Below are 17,773 nucleotides of genomic sequence, written 5' to 3'. Positions count from 1 at the left end.
TGAAGACATCCTGCTGACATCAACACCCATTGACCTTTACAATCTCCTGTTTTACTCTTTTACTTTTGTTGCACCTGACAAGTCAACATACTCTAAAAACTGTAAGTCATAGCAGTCAGACAATGGCAATAGCTCCGGGACATGAAGGTTCTTCAAAACTGACACTTGATTGGCTCTATTCCCACTTAAATCAGTCGGTAACAAAACGTTCCCACTTCTTAATATAATCCAGAGAACTGGGTTTCAAGTTCAAATTGGGATTTTCATGTTTGCCTCTGGCTTTGGACAGTAGCCAGGCTGATAGCAGTAGCCACTTTGCTATTTGGTCGTTGCAACCATGACACGTCATTTGAAAAAACTGGGGGTAAAAAGTTAAATTATTTCCCCACTAATTAGGTTCATGTCTGTGTCCTGTTTGTCAACTAAAGATATAATATTTAACAATTATTTTAAAATATGTGTAAAATCAACAAGAACTATTATTACTTATTTCTACGACTCGCGTGCTTACATCATCCAAAACGTTTCCAAAAATGTTCCAACAAAAAGAAATCCACAATTTCATTTTACTTGAGTCGAATCCGCTTCACCTGTGTTTCTCTGCTGTAACTGCCGGGGCAAACAAAGTATGATGAAGGAGCTACACACAGTTGGCCAGTGAACAGTTTTTTCCTTCCATTGTTTGTATTCGTCACTTTTCTTAGTAACCTCAATAAAACTTTAACAAATCACCTCATCCGCGAACACGATAAAGGCGTCAAACTAGGTCTTTAGTTACTGCTGATTAAAAAACTCCTAGAGGCCAAAGTAACACATTGTACATTTAAATTATTCACATTGACAATCATCAAATATAATCTGCATTAAAACTCAGCCATGAATTAACGGTAAACATTTAATGGACGGTGTTTTTTTGCCACTTCCCTTTGTTCTGAGCCTGAGGCCGGCGGCAGATTGTAATGAAATGGGTAGCTCATTGCATCAGACAGGTCTGAGGAGCGTTTCTCCACAGGAGGTTAATTTCTTATTTCTTGCCGCGTTCACCGAGTTCATTTTGAATCATGTTAGTTTGGCTGTCTATTCTCATTATCACTATCTGAAAATGCATTTTTTTTTTTTTTTTTTCTTCCCTCCACTTTGTAAATGTCAGAATGCAATCGAGGTGTCTGACAACGTGGGCATGCAAATGTGCTTCTGATGTTTTCTTGGGTCTGAGGCTGAGAGTGTTGTTCTACCGCTGGTGTGAATCTAAGACGTTTAAAACATGCTCTCCATTCTCCTTATGCTTTTTTGGCTCCTGACAGATAAATATAGCACAAGGTGATTTTTGATTCTCTCTCTCTCTCGTGGATGACCGGGCGGGGACAAATCCAGGCTTTTTGTGTTGGGTTTGCTGTCGCGTGTAAGTTACGATGACAAGGTCCAGGGTCTGTGTGTGGCAACAATGCCAGTGTACAGAGAGGGACTTAGACTTTTATTCCTGGAAATACAGAACAGAACCGCTGAGCACACATTGGTCACATGGAACCTCAGATGGAGGGCTCTGATAAAGCTTAACCATAAACAGCATCCAGTCTGGCTCATTGCTCTCCTCTCTCTGTAACTCCCCCTCTCTGCCTCCCCTCCTCTCCTCTGCCATATCCACTACTCACCACTTTCTTACACTCTTTCTTTCTCTGTTTTCCTTCCTACCCTCTCCCTCTACCTTTGTGGGCAGCAGAGCTAACAGCCCATCTGGCACTGACTCACAGGGCCCACCCTGAGCTGGGGGAGATCAATAGTGACAAACATTGCACATGGCTCTTATATTAAAAGGATTAGACATGACTGCAAACAGACAATCTACACACGGCCGAGTCACATATCTTCACCCTGTGCATGTGTTGACACGCAGTCCCCACAGTAAGACATATAAATATTTGATTGTACAAGTCAGGGATGCTTGTCTGCCATTTGAAATGTCAGTCTGCCATCTGTCTTCTTTGTCTTTTTTCGTGAAGTCGACGGTCTGAACCTGGCAACCGACAACGTGTCTGTGATCGAGGGGGAGATGGCCACCATCAGCTGCAGAGTGATGGACAACGACGACTCTGTCATCCAGCTGCTCAACCCCAACAGGCAGACCATCTACTTCAGAGATGTTAGACGTAAGTGCCCGCGCCTCATCTTCCATTTACACCTTGCAATGTGTTTGGGGTGATTGGATTGCAATCAGGCAGAGCTTTACCACTTGAAAGTGCAGGTGTAACTGCACCAGCAATTTATTGCCGACAGATTGTGATGCAACCGGCCAAACCACTTGCAAAGGTGATCAGGGACACATTGTGCTCAATGAACACAAGCGTTGTGCATCCACATACTATAAGGGCAGAAAAAATGATCGCACACAACTGTTCCATACGGCCTAGATGGCAGCGGCGAGGAAGCTAGCAGCCTTTAGCCACTAAACACATGAAGCGTATGGATGGAAAGACGATGGAAGAGGATCTGACGATAGCTGGTATAGTGTGGAAACTGGAGATATGATATCATTTCTGACAGAAATGATTAGTTTTGTGTAAATTAGTTCATCCTCCACATCTGGAATAAGCAAAAACCAAATCTACATATTGCAGGCATTCCACTGAGTTATTTATCATTCCATAACATTTTCTTTTCTCAGATACCAAAACCTTTTGTTGCTGGAACATGATAGAATTAATTAGGTAATTCCTATACATGACTGATTAAACAACTAGTCAAATAATGGATTAACTGATCAACATAAAAACTACCTACAACTGTCTTAAAAATCTAATCCTGACCTATGAAACTTTTGAAAAATAATTACTTTGACCCAGTTTTTTCTTCTTTAAAAAAATTCTTAGACTACATACAGTATATTCCTTCTCCCTTGTCTCCTGCTTTCATTTATTTGTCTTTCTTCATGAAGCCCTTTGAAAAGTTAATTTTCAAAAGTGTTGTAAAAATAAAGTTATTATAGTTGTTATTATTAAAATCTATGAATATGCAAATACTCTTTGTTATATTTAACTACCAGACACTGAAAAGTCCATTGTCAGTGTGCATGAGCACCATAGAAGTTTCCACATCACACTCGTTAGTCACGTAATTGACCACTATTGTCTCCAAGCCAGATGTAGATGTTAGAGAAGCCGCGTGTAGAACCAAACGTCTTAAACTGAGACTTCAGGTGAACACAGAGAAACGTTTCCTTTCAGCAGATGAACATGACAACAGCCTCTTCGTCTCAAGCTCTCTACACACGTCTTTTTTTTGAGTGGAGGGGAGCTAAAAATACAAAGATGGCGCCAGCTGCTCAAATTGCTGCATTTGCTTGTCTGAATATCTCAGGATTTCTGACGGGTTGTCGACAAAACCAGACAGTTTGGGCTCTGCTGTGCTGGAATAGATATTTTTCACCACACCAAACAAATTAATTGATCGGCAGAGAAAAAAATTTATTGATAATGAAAACTATCTCAGAGGTAAATGCTATGTCTGGTGTCACACCTCAAGATCAAATCTGTAGTTGAATAATCTCAACATGTGTCACCAAGCTTAGTCTAAACTTTGTGCATATTTCACTGCAGTTGTGTTACAACCATAGACTGTATGTTACAACGTGTAACACAAGACAAGCTGCTACAACTGTAAATTTTTTTCTATCCTATTATTTTCTTTCCACATTAAAGCCAACGTATCAGATATCACTGTTAGATCAGCTCGAGCTTCGGGTCAGAGTCTGCGGGTAAACCTGATTCCATCTGCCCTTGACTCTTTGACTCTTCTGCACAAGTCATTAAGCTCAGAACACGACGAGATTAATATGAGATAATTCACAGTGCCACCAGGATGGGGAATACTTGTGTGTCCTTGTCACTGTTCGATTTTAGCGATAATCTCTTAGATTAGGATAATATTGAACATTATGATTATGCATGAGCATATGGGCTACTTCTACTTTAAACCAAGTTTTTGTCTCTGTGTTTTTTACCCCTTTTTGTATTTGGGATCTCAGCCAAGATTCAAGGTGAATGAGAAACACCCTTTATTTCAGACTATATTGCATCCCAGCTGTTATTTCACAAGTCTAGGTAGTGAGACGTGCGTTTCATTTTCTCACTCGCGAGGAGCACCCGGGGAGTTTGAGTACACATCTTCGCCATATTTGTATAAAATACCCCGAGCTGCCTGAGAATATGGCAGAGGAAAATGGATTGATGTAAAGCATAGGTCACGTTGTGCTCTGCATCTTGAAAGTATTTACTCAGGCACGGAGGAGTAGATCGAGATGGGGGGTGTTTCGGTTTGAAAAAGCTACAGTGAATAATTAGCTCTTGCACCCTAGCACCAATCAATATAAGCTCTGTACTGTTAAAAAAATCTTTCCATGAGTTAAAAGACAACCGTGTCCTTCTCATTCTTTATTGAGCTGCTTCATGTGGACCTTTAAACATTTCATTTTCTCGGCCTGAGTCAATACAGCGCCTTTGTCCAGTTCAAAACACAAATGCTTTAGTTTATCTTCAATTAGATCTCAATATAGGTCTGATTTCTGACAGGAGGCCGAATGTTATTAGGCTGCTGCTGCTGTCTAATGTCTGTGCTACTTGTAATGGGGTCTAGTGAACCCCATGGCAGCTCTATTCCAGGCTCTGTTCCTAAAGGGCTGCCGGTTCTGCGGGGACCCCCCTTCAGCCGCTGCCATTGTTACCTGTCAAAGGGGCCGCTCGACACAGTAGCAGCTCTTTGTGTACAAGGAAGCAAACAGCAGTGACACAGGGATACGCCGGGCGCTACAAGAACAGCAGCTACGGGCGAAGCAGCAGCAGCCGCCGCAGCCCACGCAAACAAATATCAGAATGGAAGCAGCTTCACAGTACCACTGACGGCCCAATAACCAAATTTCTATTGCAGCAAATAAAGATGAATTATGTCATAGGCACAGAGGCTGAGCGAGTCTGGTTGGGATGAGCCCTTTATTCTGCTAGATATATGCAAAATGACATGCAATTCGGCAGAGTTGTCATCTGAAATGGGAAAAATGAGCTTTTATCAGCGAAGGTGGACCTCTGTGGATGGTGATGCAATATCAGACCATTATTTATTCACTGCATCTTGCCTCGGGAATTGTCTGACTTTGTGTTACAAAGGTTTAATGCTTAAAGTAATATGCCTCCAAAAGACGTCTCTCCTTTTTGCTTCAAATACTTAACCGCTGTTGTTGTGGAGCACCCGAAAACCTTGTTGCAAGACAAGGCAAGTTTATTTGTGTAGCATATTTCAACGACAAGGCAATTCAAAGTTCTGACATATAAAAGGCTTCATGAGAAACTGTAAAAGCACCATAAGAGAATATAAAAAGAATTAAAGGGTGTTTCATAGAGAATAATATAATACATAAATAAATTAAGAAATCAGTGAGTAATAACAGTGCAGAGTAAGAAATGAGTAATCATTCGATTTAACCAAAGTTCCTGGAAAGTCTTCATTATTGATTATTCTAGAACTAAGAGTAGCAGCAGACCTGCAGTTCCCTGGCTCCACATATGTGGAGCATAGAAGCTGAACGCTGCATAGAAGCTGAACGCTGCTCCTCCATATTTAGTTTTGACTCTGGGGACAGAAAGCAGACCTGTTCCAGACGACCTGAGGGGCCTGGATGGTTCATATCGTAGCAGGAGATCAGAAATATGTCTTGGTTCTAAACAATTCAGTGCTTTATAAAGCAACAGCAGGAGTTTGAAGTCAATTCTTTGACAGACAGGGAGCCGATCTCACAACTGCAGTGAAATGAGCTGTTCTTGTTTTTAGTGAGGACTCAAGCAGCAGCAATTTGAATGAGCTGCAGCTTTCTGATTAATTTCTTTTTTTAGAAAGACCAGTAAAACAATATAGCAACAATATAAAAATAATGCAAACTTGTGAAAGAGGTAATTTGTATTGATGACTTATTAACCTTTTACCTTTATTTTGTTGGGTTTGTTCATTTCTTTCTTTGTGTGAGCTTCAAAACTCAGCTAACCTACCTAGCATTGCATCATAACTTATTGCTCAATGTTGTGTTGTGTATAAGAAACATCTAATAAAAAAAGGTCTGTATCTCCCTTCTGCTCTATGGAGATTTATATTTGCTTTGACGTCATTTTATAGCTGTCCAACCCACTACGTTATCAGGACATGATATTATGAAGTGTCACGTGACTAAATAAATAGTTATTGCTCACTGAAAATACTGATTATGACATATAGGTTAATTAAAATACAGAACAATGTATTTGTTCATGTGATCTTTAGTTTCTTCACCAAAATACAATTAACCAAGAACAGGTTTACTAATCCATAATCTTTAATCGTATATAAAGATATAATTTTATATTTATATTTAATATATAATATATTAATAATATATAATATTATATATTTATATTTGTCGTCTGTAAAAATAAGGTGACTGATTTCGATTGCATCAATTAAATGTGATTTCTTGAGTCTTGAGAAACTGTCATGGGCTTGTTTTACTTTTTAATAGAACAAACCATCAATCCCAAAAGATATGGCGAAGACGTTGTAGATACATCGAGGTGAAAATATGCCCAAATAATAACTATCAAATATTTATTAAATGCTAGATGCTGTGCAGCCTTCATGTAAAGCCTGGTGTGAGAGGTGTTAACTTCATTCAGTGTCGCAGAAGTGAAGGGTTTCCCTCCTTCGCAGGTGCTTTGACTCTCAAAGCACATCAGTGTCATTGTTTCCCTTTGAGGAGCGACTTCCAAAGATGCACTCAAATTATATTGGGGGGGATGAGGTTTCATGTTGACGCTGCCCCGAGACCTTTGGTAATGATCATGGTGTTCAGCGTAAATCCTGACGTGAATAACAAACTCCCCGTGCTGTAAATAGGGCCTGAATAGAGTTCATTAGCTCGACAGATGCAGAGAGGGCTTGATAAAGAAGGCAGGTCAAAACATCAAAAGGACTCCCAATCAAGTCAACCAAAGCTGTTTATGTAAAAGACTGCTCGGGGATCAGGGTGGGCCGAATGAAAAGGGAGAGTGAAGACTCAGAGAAAGACGGCTAACCTAGTTTGACAACATTAAAAGAAAATTCAGCCAATCTATACCGGCATTAGTATACAGATTCCTGGCTGCTCTTGATTTAGAGTTTCAGGCATCCAACCCTCTCTACCTCGCCGCTGTGATTTAATTCATTATGTATGTTTGAATGCCTCTCCTCTATCTGGAATATGTGAGTTTGACGCATCCATCCATGACCAGCAGCAGCCCATTTTAAGAGTTCCTAGCTTGTTAGGAGTCTTCATGAGCACTCTTCATACTTCCCTGTCTCTGCCGCTGCTCCGTGGACTGTAAAGCTACTTTATAAATCAACTATGAATCATTTTCAAACTCACTTTTCTTTTACTCAATTAAGGAGAAAGCCCACAAAAGGGCAGCACTCCCCCTCCACACTCACTCACACACCTCGCTCTGCCACTGTCTCATTTTCTCATTTTCTCCTCCCGACTCCTTTGTCTTCTTCCATCTCCTCTCTCATTCTCACCCCTCTCCGCTCCCCATTCCCTTTTCGCTCTCTCACTCCTTGTCTCACGTTTGTGTCCCTGCCCTCTGTATCCACACTGTCTCTGTCTCACATGTATCCCCACAGCTCTGAAGGACAGCCGGTTCCAGCTGGTGAATTTCTCTGACAACGAACTGCGGGTGTCTCTGTCCAATGTGTCACTCTCCGATGAGGGACGCTACGTGTGCCAGCTCTACACGGATCCTCCTCAGGAAGCCTACGCAGACATCACTGTCCTGGGTAGGTGCACGTGAGGGTGCACGCGTGAGCCCCTGCGCACGGATCACACCCCTCCTCACACACTCTCATTGTATTCCTGCTCCATTATAGATATGGATATGAAATAATAGTCATCTCTGATCCTGTTATCTTTAGCAACTGAAACAAAATGTCAGCCAATTAGGCCCTCGCGGTGCTCGACAGCATAACGAAGAGGAGCAGATGCTGAAACTGATGGCTCAGACCGCGCTGCTTTTGGCAGCTGTGTTGACTCTGTGAATCCCGGTGAATGTTGACTTGGCTGCTCCAAACGATTCCCTATTGAGAGTCAGCTGTGGCACACTTTGATGCTTTGCAGCGAAATTACTCTAGTTAAGCTTTATTATACATGCAGACATCCTGGGGGATTGAAAGGAATTAAAAGCACTTTAAAGTAATTACTCTAGTTGTACAATTGAAACCTAGCTGCGGTATTTTCTGAACCATGGGTTGCATTGAAGAGTCCTTGAAGTAAACCCCCCCACCGACGTTTTGCATTCATGTAACTGGAGCTAAGCAAGTTTGCTGTGGCGCTAATGCTAATGTGGACAAGGGGAAACTGAGCCCTCCCACAGTATGTGTAGATTTTACATGTAACGATATGTTGTAATCACACATACTTGACATATAGCTTTCAATAAACCTTCATAATGAGGGTATGAAACACATCCTTAAGTAATTCTTTATTGATGCATGAGTCATGATGATTTAATATATCATTGAGTAGATACATTATATATTCATTCTGTTTATTTATAAGAGGTTATTATGTGAGTATATCTGTTCAACTTGGTCCAAACTAAAATATTTCAACAACTGTTTGAAGGATCACATTTTGTACAGATATCCCTACAGGATTCATATTTTATGATTTTCGACCTTTCCTCTTGAACCATCGTTTTTACTAAAAAAGACAAGTGAAAATAATGTGACGGTGACAAAGGGAATGAACTTACAGAGAATTGGGACTCCAGTGTGAAACTCCACTCGGCTTTACTGAGCTTTATAGTGAGTTTCAGCTGATTGTTAAACTGCGTTGGTCTCACAGCGGCTGAAGCAAGCAGCAATTCTCAGAGAAGAACTCTGAAAAGCATTGAAGTTTACCTGCTCAGCTCCAAACAGCAGACGCCAGTCAGGGTGTTCTCACACCTGCACTTTTCAGTCCAGTATTTCAGTTTGGTTCATTTTCCCCCTTGGTGCGATTCGTTTGTGCAGGTGTGAACACAGTAATCGCACTTGAGTTTGGACCAAAACAATCGCACAAAGACCCTTTAGAGGAGGGGGGGGTAACAGCCCAATCTCAAACAAACTCTGGAGCAGTTCACTTGTGGTGGGAACGGAATCGGACCTCCAGCAAGACCAACTATCAGATGTATTCTGCAAGCTTCAGCCAAATTACTCCTCTAGCCTGGTAAAATTTGCATTCTGGGGTTGAATGATGCATTCAATCAACAAACGTTAACTGGAGACCTTCCTCATATATTTACCTTGTTGTTCCTGATCCAGACATCTGACCAATGAGGTGAATGAACCTTCTCACATGGTTTGTTTTGATGCATTTTGATCCGCTTGGATTTTTCTACGTGAAAAGAAGCTGGGGGAAAAGGCTGCAGGTTTAGAAACTCTTCCAAAAGAGCGCTATAGATGGATAGATGAACTACAGGTCTGGAAATGCACTAGCTGGTGAACACAGGGTATTACACAAAAAATTCTAATGTGTTGGTAGAGACCAAAGATGGAGCAATAACAAGGTGGAAAAGGGGAAAAAAACTTAAAGAAATCACCTGACTTTTCATCTAGCACCATTAGGTCAGCATTTAAATTTCCTTCTACGAACCCGTACCTCCAAAGGGAGCATGCAACTGACAGAAATATGGCAGAAATAGATTTATTACATGTGCATATACATATAAATGTGCATTTGAAAGTGGAGGGTGGCAAGTTTAAGTGTTGCTCTTTAACATCAGCATGATACCATGTTAACAGGCTAATTAGCATTTAACTCGAGGCATCCCTGTATCCACCTACACTATCCTTTAGCCGAACTCGCTGTCAGTTCATACGTTCATTATTGCCATTAAATGAGCTAGAATCCACTTCAGCTCAGAGAGCAGGAGAGAAATGACCCTGAAGTTGTTGTTATTTTAAAATCAAATCATTAAGCACCTCCACGTTTCTGCGTGAGCCGTCGTTGTTCATGTCTCAGTTACAAGATACAGCTTTAAATCCCCAACATTCGCCTCAGTAACATCCAGCAGGTGGCTGTTGACAAGTGAGGGGGGAATGGACAGCTATGTTAAAGCAAAGAGAAGACTCACACTACATCGTTAACTGCATGTTAATAGGACACAGGAAGTAGTCATTACTTTACTGTTATTTTACCAATTACATTGACAAGTTACACAGTTGAAGTCATGTTGGGATATTAATTTTCCAACAATGACTTAATGTAGATTTAGTATAAACAGGCCTAGATTTCTGTTTTCAGAGAAGCTGTTCAAACCCAATGATCTGAAATGTCCTTTCCTTTTAGCTTTTTTGTGACATTTATTAATGTAAAATTTAATTGTGATTAATTGATGATCTATTCAGTGTCTAATGACTTGATTCCTTAATGGTGAGGAACAGGCACCCATGCATTAAGTGCCCTTATTATTATTAAGTGTCAACCCAATTCTGTGTGTTAATATCGTGGTGCTGGTGTCTTTCTGTCTCTGTGGGTCAGTCCCGCCAGGCAGCCCAATCATTGCGAGCCGCGAGGATGTGGTCAGCGAGGGGAATGAGACGGAGCTCACCTGCACAGCCATGGGCAGCAAGCCAGCTGCCTCCATCAGATGGATGAAAGGGGAGGAAGAACTGACAGGTCAGTAGAATAACAGCCTCCCGCAGTTTGCTTTACAATGTCCAGGCCTGTCCACTTCTCTAGGAACCCTGTTCTCTGGAGGCTCTTCCTCTGTGTGCAAAATGTGGTTCTGTTGGAAAAACATTAACGTGTATTCTACTGATTATGTTAACTGACTTGTATTGGAAGATGATCACACGTGGCATATAGGGCTGGTGGAAGAGAGTTGTTTCTTTATTTACTTTTATTTTACCTGTGTGTCAAATCCCCTTATCCCTGCAGTATGTGATAATCAAATAAGCATTCAGAGCTGCAATCCAAGCTCATGTTATATATGTTATACATTTTTCAAAACATATGACCTTAAGCCATTTTCATGTTCTAATTTCCATATCAACCATTTGGTTTAGATTCAATATTTTAGCTCTGTGACACCTTGACTGCTGATGGACTGTGCTTTTAAGCCTAGACATCCCTAAATGTGTTGTATGTACACATGGTGAATGTGAACTTTGCACATTTTACTCATTTCAGGGCTTTGACCAGCTGCAGGCTGTCAGGGTTTATAATCGGGGTTGGTGAAAAAACCTTATTACCTCTCAGTTATGATTAGGGGTCATCAATTATTCATTATGGCCTTATTGTACAGCAAGGGGAGGATATTCATTTTAGTCATATCGTATTTACACAGAGTGGCTATCTGTAGGCTTGTTGTCAAATTATATATGTATTAGAATGGAGTGGATTCATTTGGCTTGTTGAGAGATGAAATATTTAGACAAGAGCGAATCTGAAGCTAAATGCCATCTGTGCCTCCAGTGTTCCCTACAGGAGTTGAAGTCAATTTCTGTTTATGAGTTGTGGAGTGTTGTGAAGGGGAGGGAGGGACAACAGAACGGTTGGATCAGCGAAATGCCATGTCTGACATGCTGAGTGGGGCTAATCCGTAGTGGCAGTGGCTGCATAAGGAGAGCCAGGGAGTCACGTCCTCCTGTGCCCCAGGAAGCACAAATCACTACTCATTATGGACGTGCTCAACAATTCATTAGCTCCTGCACGTACTGAGATTTAAAAAGCACACATCGCGCTGGTTTCGTAGAATCTCTGTGATCATGTTTGTCTCACGTCTCCGCGTGGGCAAGGCAGCTGCGATGCCAGGAAAGAAATTTGCTGGCTAATTTAAACACACTTTTAAAATTGGCCGAATTGGTCTCGCAACCATTTATCATGCTGGCAGGCGCAGGACTGATGGGCTCTGGCTTGAGAGAGACTCAACACACAAGGTGGCGAAATGCCCATTAGCATAAATGACAGCTGCAATATTATTTAAATGTAGCGGAGCCCAGAGCTCGGCTGCTGCTGCTGCTAAATACAGGAGGAGATTTGTTCCATCGGACAGCTGCATTTAAACGATGTGTTTTTAACATTTGTATGTGATTACGTGAAATGTAATCACATGATATTTAATCAGAATTCTGAGTAGATAGATAGAAGACATTTAACAAAACGCTAAAAGAAAGACATACTTTGTTTTGATTTGGTGGCAAGCAAAGTTTAAAATTGAATATTCAGACAGATTTTAACATTCATTATGGCAACAATCAAATTTCTGGTATTTTTGGGGGGGGATTTCTTAGCAGATTAAATAAAAGCATAAATAAAAAAGTAAAGTAGGTGAATAAATAATTATACATGTGTATTTTCATGCTACAGAAGACACTCTTGTACCCAACAAAAAAGTTAAAGAACACATCACTTACTCATTGAAAGTTGTTACATGATATGAGACCAAATTCCATTCGACAAAAAAATGATGGTGTCGGTTTCAATTTTGGAATATTTCATCTTTTCAGTTTTTGCTGGAATGTCCGTAAGTTAACTGTGGGTGGAGGAGCTCCTGAGATACACAGTAGGAGTGTAAGTTCTGTCCTCTACTGACAGATACAGGATGGGAGACACACACCCTGTTCATACGTGACATTAACATGTGTCTTGGGTGAATCTGTTCACGAGTGACTTCCTCTGAGGACGTCACCTGGTATTAGGACGAGTCCCGTTTGACCACTTGTGATGGGATCTCACTTCCCTGCTCTATATGCAAATACACACGTACGTCAATTCTGTTTGCAAAGAACAAATGCGTTGTGGCTTTTAAGCCAGTCCGACCATGACAGAGAGAGAGAGAGAGAGAGAGAGAGAGGGGCGATGAGGGGCCGAGCGAATCAATGCGCTGCGCACAACTCTACCATGAAATAAGATTTTACTCGTTTGAAATATTAAAAATAAAATAAAATGTGGTAGGACACACATAAATTGATGTAAGGAAAATTGTAAAGATATGTAAAGCAACGGTTAAGTAATAAGAAACAAAAATCTCAAAATGATTTAAACTAATGCATCAATCTAATCAATGGTTTCCCTGATTAGCAGATACAAGTATTAAAAAGAAAGTGTACTTTTATCTATATATTTTTTAATACTGTTTATAAGCTGTAATAAATACTTTCTAAATCTAAGGCTGTATAGATGAACTGGAAACTTTTTCTTTTGGGTTGCCAGGTTGTGAAAAAAGACCTACTCCAGCCTGATTCGCTCGTCTTTAATTCGTAAAGATCTTCCACGAACCTGGCAACTTAAAAGAAAAAGTTTCATTGAAGGAATGAATGGCTTCTAACTCAGCTTCAAACATTAGTAAATTATTCAGCAACTTCTTCCAAGCAGTACTCTGTACTCAAGTTTGTAATCACATACGAAACACATAATTAAAATGCACTCGTATAATAGCACAAGTATAACTTCGTATTGATCCAGTGCCATTTTGGCATTCATATGATCTTAATTATAGCCCCGCTTTATTAACGGTAATGCCAGTGCAGTGGCTTGATCAGTTTGCAGCTCTGCAGAGAGCGATGGCAGGCACCAGAAGCCGACTGAAAGAAAATGTCACCCTGAGAAGAGGCTATGCTTGATTGCGCTGGGATTGATCGGTGGTTGATGCTCACAAGAGCGTTTGATTTGACATCTCTGCTGCAACACTCAAATCTCCTCTGCATTCAGATTGAAGTCCTTGCACGACCTGATCCACGGTTGTTTTCCTCGTCTCGAGTTTGGTTGACACTGATAATTGACAAGCGTCGGTTGGCCTGTACGATGATAATGGCTTCATCTACACGAGTCCGATCTTCAAACCAGTGCGCACGACGTTAAGACGTTTTTCACATTAAAATTCCTTTTCCGAGAACGATCAGAACCAAAAATAATTAATACTAGAAATCAAATTATTTTTTTCCGTGACAGCACTGGGACGAATGGGAGCAGTGCTATTTCCCTGACCTTGAGATGTGTTTGGCTTGTCCCTTTGGTACTTTGCGTGGTGCAGAGGCCAAATGAGAGGCACGACATCTGGGGACGCTGCAGACAAGGCAGCATGAGATAGAATGGGGCCATCATACATATCATTGACATTGCACTGAAGACACTCTGTTGAAACTTGCAGTTATACAATTATTTTCTGCAAAGTTTTCATCAAGTGTGGTGCAGACGTGGCAGATCATATGAGTACACAATTTGATACAACATGGACACACTCTGGATACTGAGTGGATGATATGCTACTAAGCCAAGAAGATTGAGAAGTACCAGGGGCTGAAAGAACAGCTGGAGCAGATGTGGAGAGCAAAAGTTGTTGCCTGTAGGAGCATTAGGATCTGTGACTCCAAACTGAGAGTCTGGGTCCAACCGATTCAAGGTTCGACATCTGAAGTATCTGTCCAAAAAATTCAGTTCTACATTGTGGTGCAGAACCCGCAAACTCTCATTGGTCTGTAGAGGTGCTGAGAAGAAATGTTTCTTCAACTTCGTAGGTGTCAAATGTGTCTTGATATTCACATTCGTAAACTCGTACTTGTTTGGTCTTTGTGATTGCGTGCTGTCTAAATAGCTCCTCATAGGAAATGATGTTGTTCTTTTGCTATTTAAAAATTGAAGAACTCTTTTATGTAAATGTGACATTAAAAAGTGTTTATTTTCCTAGCTTCTTTTTATGCATTAGCTGTACATTTTCATAACTTGAGTACAGTCGATGTTCTACATCTTGTAATGTCTTTACTCACTGTGGGAGTTAATGTGGTCACATTCTAATAAATGAACTGTTTGCCATCTGGCTGAGTCTGTAAGCAAGAACAAAGATGCTCACAGTTTCTAAAACAAAAAGTCCTTTATTTCTGTTTTCTCATCACAGTCGCGCCTTTTATTCCCGCTGTTATTATCATTATGTTCCTGTTATTACTTACTCACTCTTCTCTAACAGTCGCTGTGCTTCGCAAACAGCCTGTTCTCTCACCGCACTTGGCAGAGTGGTCAAATTTAATGCCCTCAAGCGCATTGACCACTCACTGATCCCAGTACTTTAGATTTTATGTAGGCAGCTCTTGGGTGGGTGGATGAGTGGGTGGGTGTGTGTTACATGGGGTTAATATCCATCAAGAGGCCACATATGTGTGTACCGGTGATCATCAACTGTGGAACAACAGGGTTTTGCCCTGGGTCCAAGCCGGGCTCCCCAGCGACAAGGCTGAAATGGAAGTGTGCTGCAGGTCAGAGTGGGGCTGTAATTATTTCCTCACTTCATTAAGTGCGAGTAAACCATCACACACAGCACTGCGGCTAATGCCATGCCCCTGTGGCATTGTAATACTCTCTAAATGAATGCCCCTCTGACAGCCTAGGGCCTAGTGGGCAGCGGATTACTGCAGGGTTAGCCCCTACAATGCTCAGCCCTCAAGCTGCACAGGCATTCATTATCAGGCTTACAGTATATGACCCAGCCGCTCCTCACCGCTCTCATCACATCCGGAGGCCTCTGGCTCACCTGAATCCTCCAAAGTCTCATTTGGACACCACATCACCGAGTCATGAATTAAATGTAAATGCAATTTGAAAGCACCGCAGTTTGACAGGTAATGTGCTCCTAATAGCCACGACTGTTTGCTCGCCGCGGTCACTGCCGGCTGAGGCGCCTGCAGGATTTCAGATTTGTTTTTGAGCGGTTTAGCCATTAACCTTTTTCCCATCTCACGCTTGTGATGACTTTTCTAGGGGAGACAACCGTTGAGGAGACGTATGACAGGATGTTTACCGTCAGTAGCCGGGTAAAAATTTCTGTCACCAAAGAGGATGATGGAGTACCAGTGGACTGCATCATTGACCACCCAGCTGTGAAGGACCTCCTGGCTCAAAGACACTTGGAAGTGCTATGTGAGTGACCTAAAACTGTTTTTACGGCACCAGAGATTGTTTTGTGTCTGGGGAGCTTAACTACTCTCTGATGGGGCTGTGGCATTTATTGATAGCATGGGTCTAAAGAGGCACATCTCATCAATCAAAGGTGCATAAAATTCAGATATTTAGTCAACTCACAGTCTAGGGGGCACCAAATTTACTTTCAACTGCAAGCAGATAAAATATATGTAATTTTTTTGTTTAATATGCCAACAATAATCTGTGAACATGTAAAGATTACAAGAATAAAAAAAATAACATGCACATTTTCCCTCTTAATCTCTATTACCATAAATTTAAAATTGACATAAGTTCCACAAATGTAGCTTGGATGGCTGTCCTTAATGTCCCACTGGGCACCAGGTCAGAGTCTCTGTTTGAAATAACTGTAAACTTCTGTCGTGGGGAAATCAATCAAATATTGAAACTATAAAGAGACACAAACTACCACAAAAAGACGCAACATAACCAAACAGAGAAGTGAACTGAATTGTGCAAGATGCAAAAAGACAAAAAACGAGATGTTAAATAAACAATGTAACTACAATTGATGCACAAAACGACTACCGACATTGTAAAACAACCACAAAGACACAACTACAAAGAAAAACAAAATGACCCGAAACGAGTCAACAAAAAGGTTGATTGCCTACTTTGCCTTTGCTAGTGGAGAACTTAGCCTCACTGCTCTCTCACCTCGCTGTCTTGCCAAATTAGCGTGGTCACCCAGGTGTCAGGTTTCCATCACAGTGCCGATCGGAGCTGGAATAAAACCTGTGTCCACTTCAAAGTCATTTGACCGGGCTGTGAAAGCCGATTGTGTCCATGCCCATTACAGATAAAATCCAAATGTTAATTTGACCAGTGGAAAAGGGGCTTGAAGATAGAATGACCAATGAGAGAAGACCAATTATAATAAACTGCCACACACAGATGAAGAACAACTAGAAACTTGGAGAAAGTAAACTCTTTCTGATAAAGTGTGTCTGGTGCACACACTTTGTATTGGATCATCGATGCACTATAGGATTTATACTGTCTGCAAGGTTCTCCATAGATCATACAGTCCTGTCATTCTAATCTCCCAGCAGCCTGTAAAATACAATCCCCACAGGGGAGTGAAAACTTTTACTCTGGTGTCAGATGATGTTTAGGTGTTCTTTAAATGGTGCATTGATTGAAGAGGTAACACCAGCTACCTTACACTGTTAAACATCAAAGAAAGGTTATGGTATCCTTTTGTAGTCTGGGTAGAATATTAATTTTTTCTTCAGGTAGACAACTGTTTTGTTTGACCTTTCAAGGAAAAAGAGGGAGCTTGACTGGAATCGCTTGACATTTTGGTAATCTTTGGTGAGCATTGATAAGAGGAAAAAAAACTTTTCGCTGAATGTAGACTCACTGAAAGTCGACTGAACTCACAGCATTATCGTTTCATTAAGTCGTCTGTTTCTCTCAGCGCTTCACCTCAGAGCCCACGATCATTTCACCTTTTTCTTTTAGCTGCAGGTGTTGGAAAAATAAAAAATCTGTTGTATTCATGACTTTTGACACCGGATCTCTGTAACTACTCACCTTCTTTCCCTTTTAGATAAACCAGAAGTGAAGATTGTGGTTACATATCCTGAGGGTTTAACCAGAGAAGGTGACAATCTAGACTTGTCGTGCATCGCAGGGGGAAAACCACAGTGAGTGTTCACGGATAAACTACATGTACTGATACATCATTTCATATTGTATATCAGCAGGTGGAGGGGCTCGTCCACATATGTCTGATTTTTGCAATTCTTATATCTTAAACTATACTTT

At 41.1% G+C, this 17,773-nt stretch overlaps 1 protein-coding gene across 2 annotated transcripts in view; it reads left to right on the top strand.

The window, feature by feature from the left end:
* Nucleotides 1-17,773, top strand: part of cadm1b (cell adhesion molecule 1b) — a 135,194-nt gene that overhangs the window by 100,019 nt on the left and 17,402 nt on the right. For both annotated transcript variants that reach the window (XM_061073591.1, XM_061073592.1), the window contains exons 3-7: nucleotides 2,001-2,147; nucleotides 7,672-7,824; nucleotides 10,568-10,705; nucleotides 15,782-15,940; nucleotides 17,556-17,652. In XM_061073591.1, coding sequence (XP_060929574.1) covers nucleotides 2,001-2,147; nucleotides 7,672-7,824; nucleotides 10,568-10,705; nucleotides 15,782-15,940; nucleotides 17,556-17,652 — 694 coding nt within the window. The remainder of the gene's footprint in view (nucleotides 1-2,000; nucleotides 2,148-7,671; nucleotides 7,825-10,567; nucleotides 10,706-15,781; nucleotides 15,941-17,555; nucleotides 17,653-17,773) is intronic.

Source organism: Limanda limanda, chromosome 6, assembly GCF_963576545.1.
Source record: "Limanda limanda chromosome 6, fLimLim1.1, whole genome shotgun sequence".
In the NCBI taxonomy this organism is placed as follows: domain Eukaryota; kingdom Metazoa; phylum Chordata; class Actinopteri; order Pleuronectiformes; family Pleuronectidae; genus Limanda; species Limanda limanda.
Note: the sequence above shows the minus strand (reverse complement) of the source record. Positions and strands in the feature narration are given on the sequence as shown.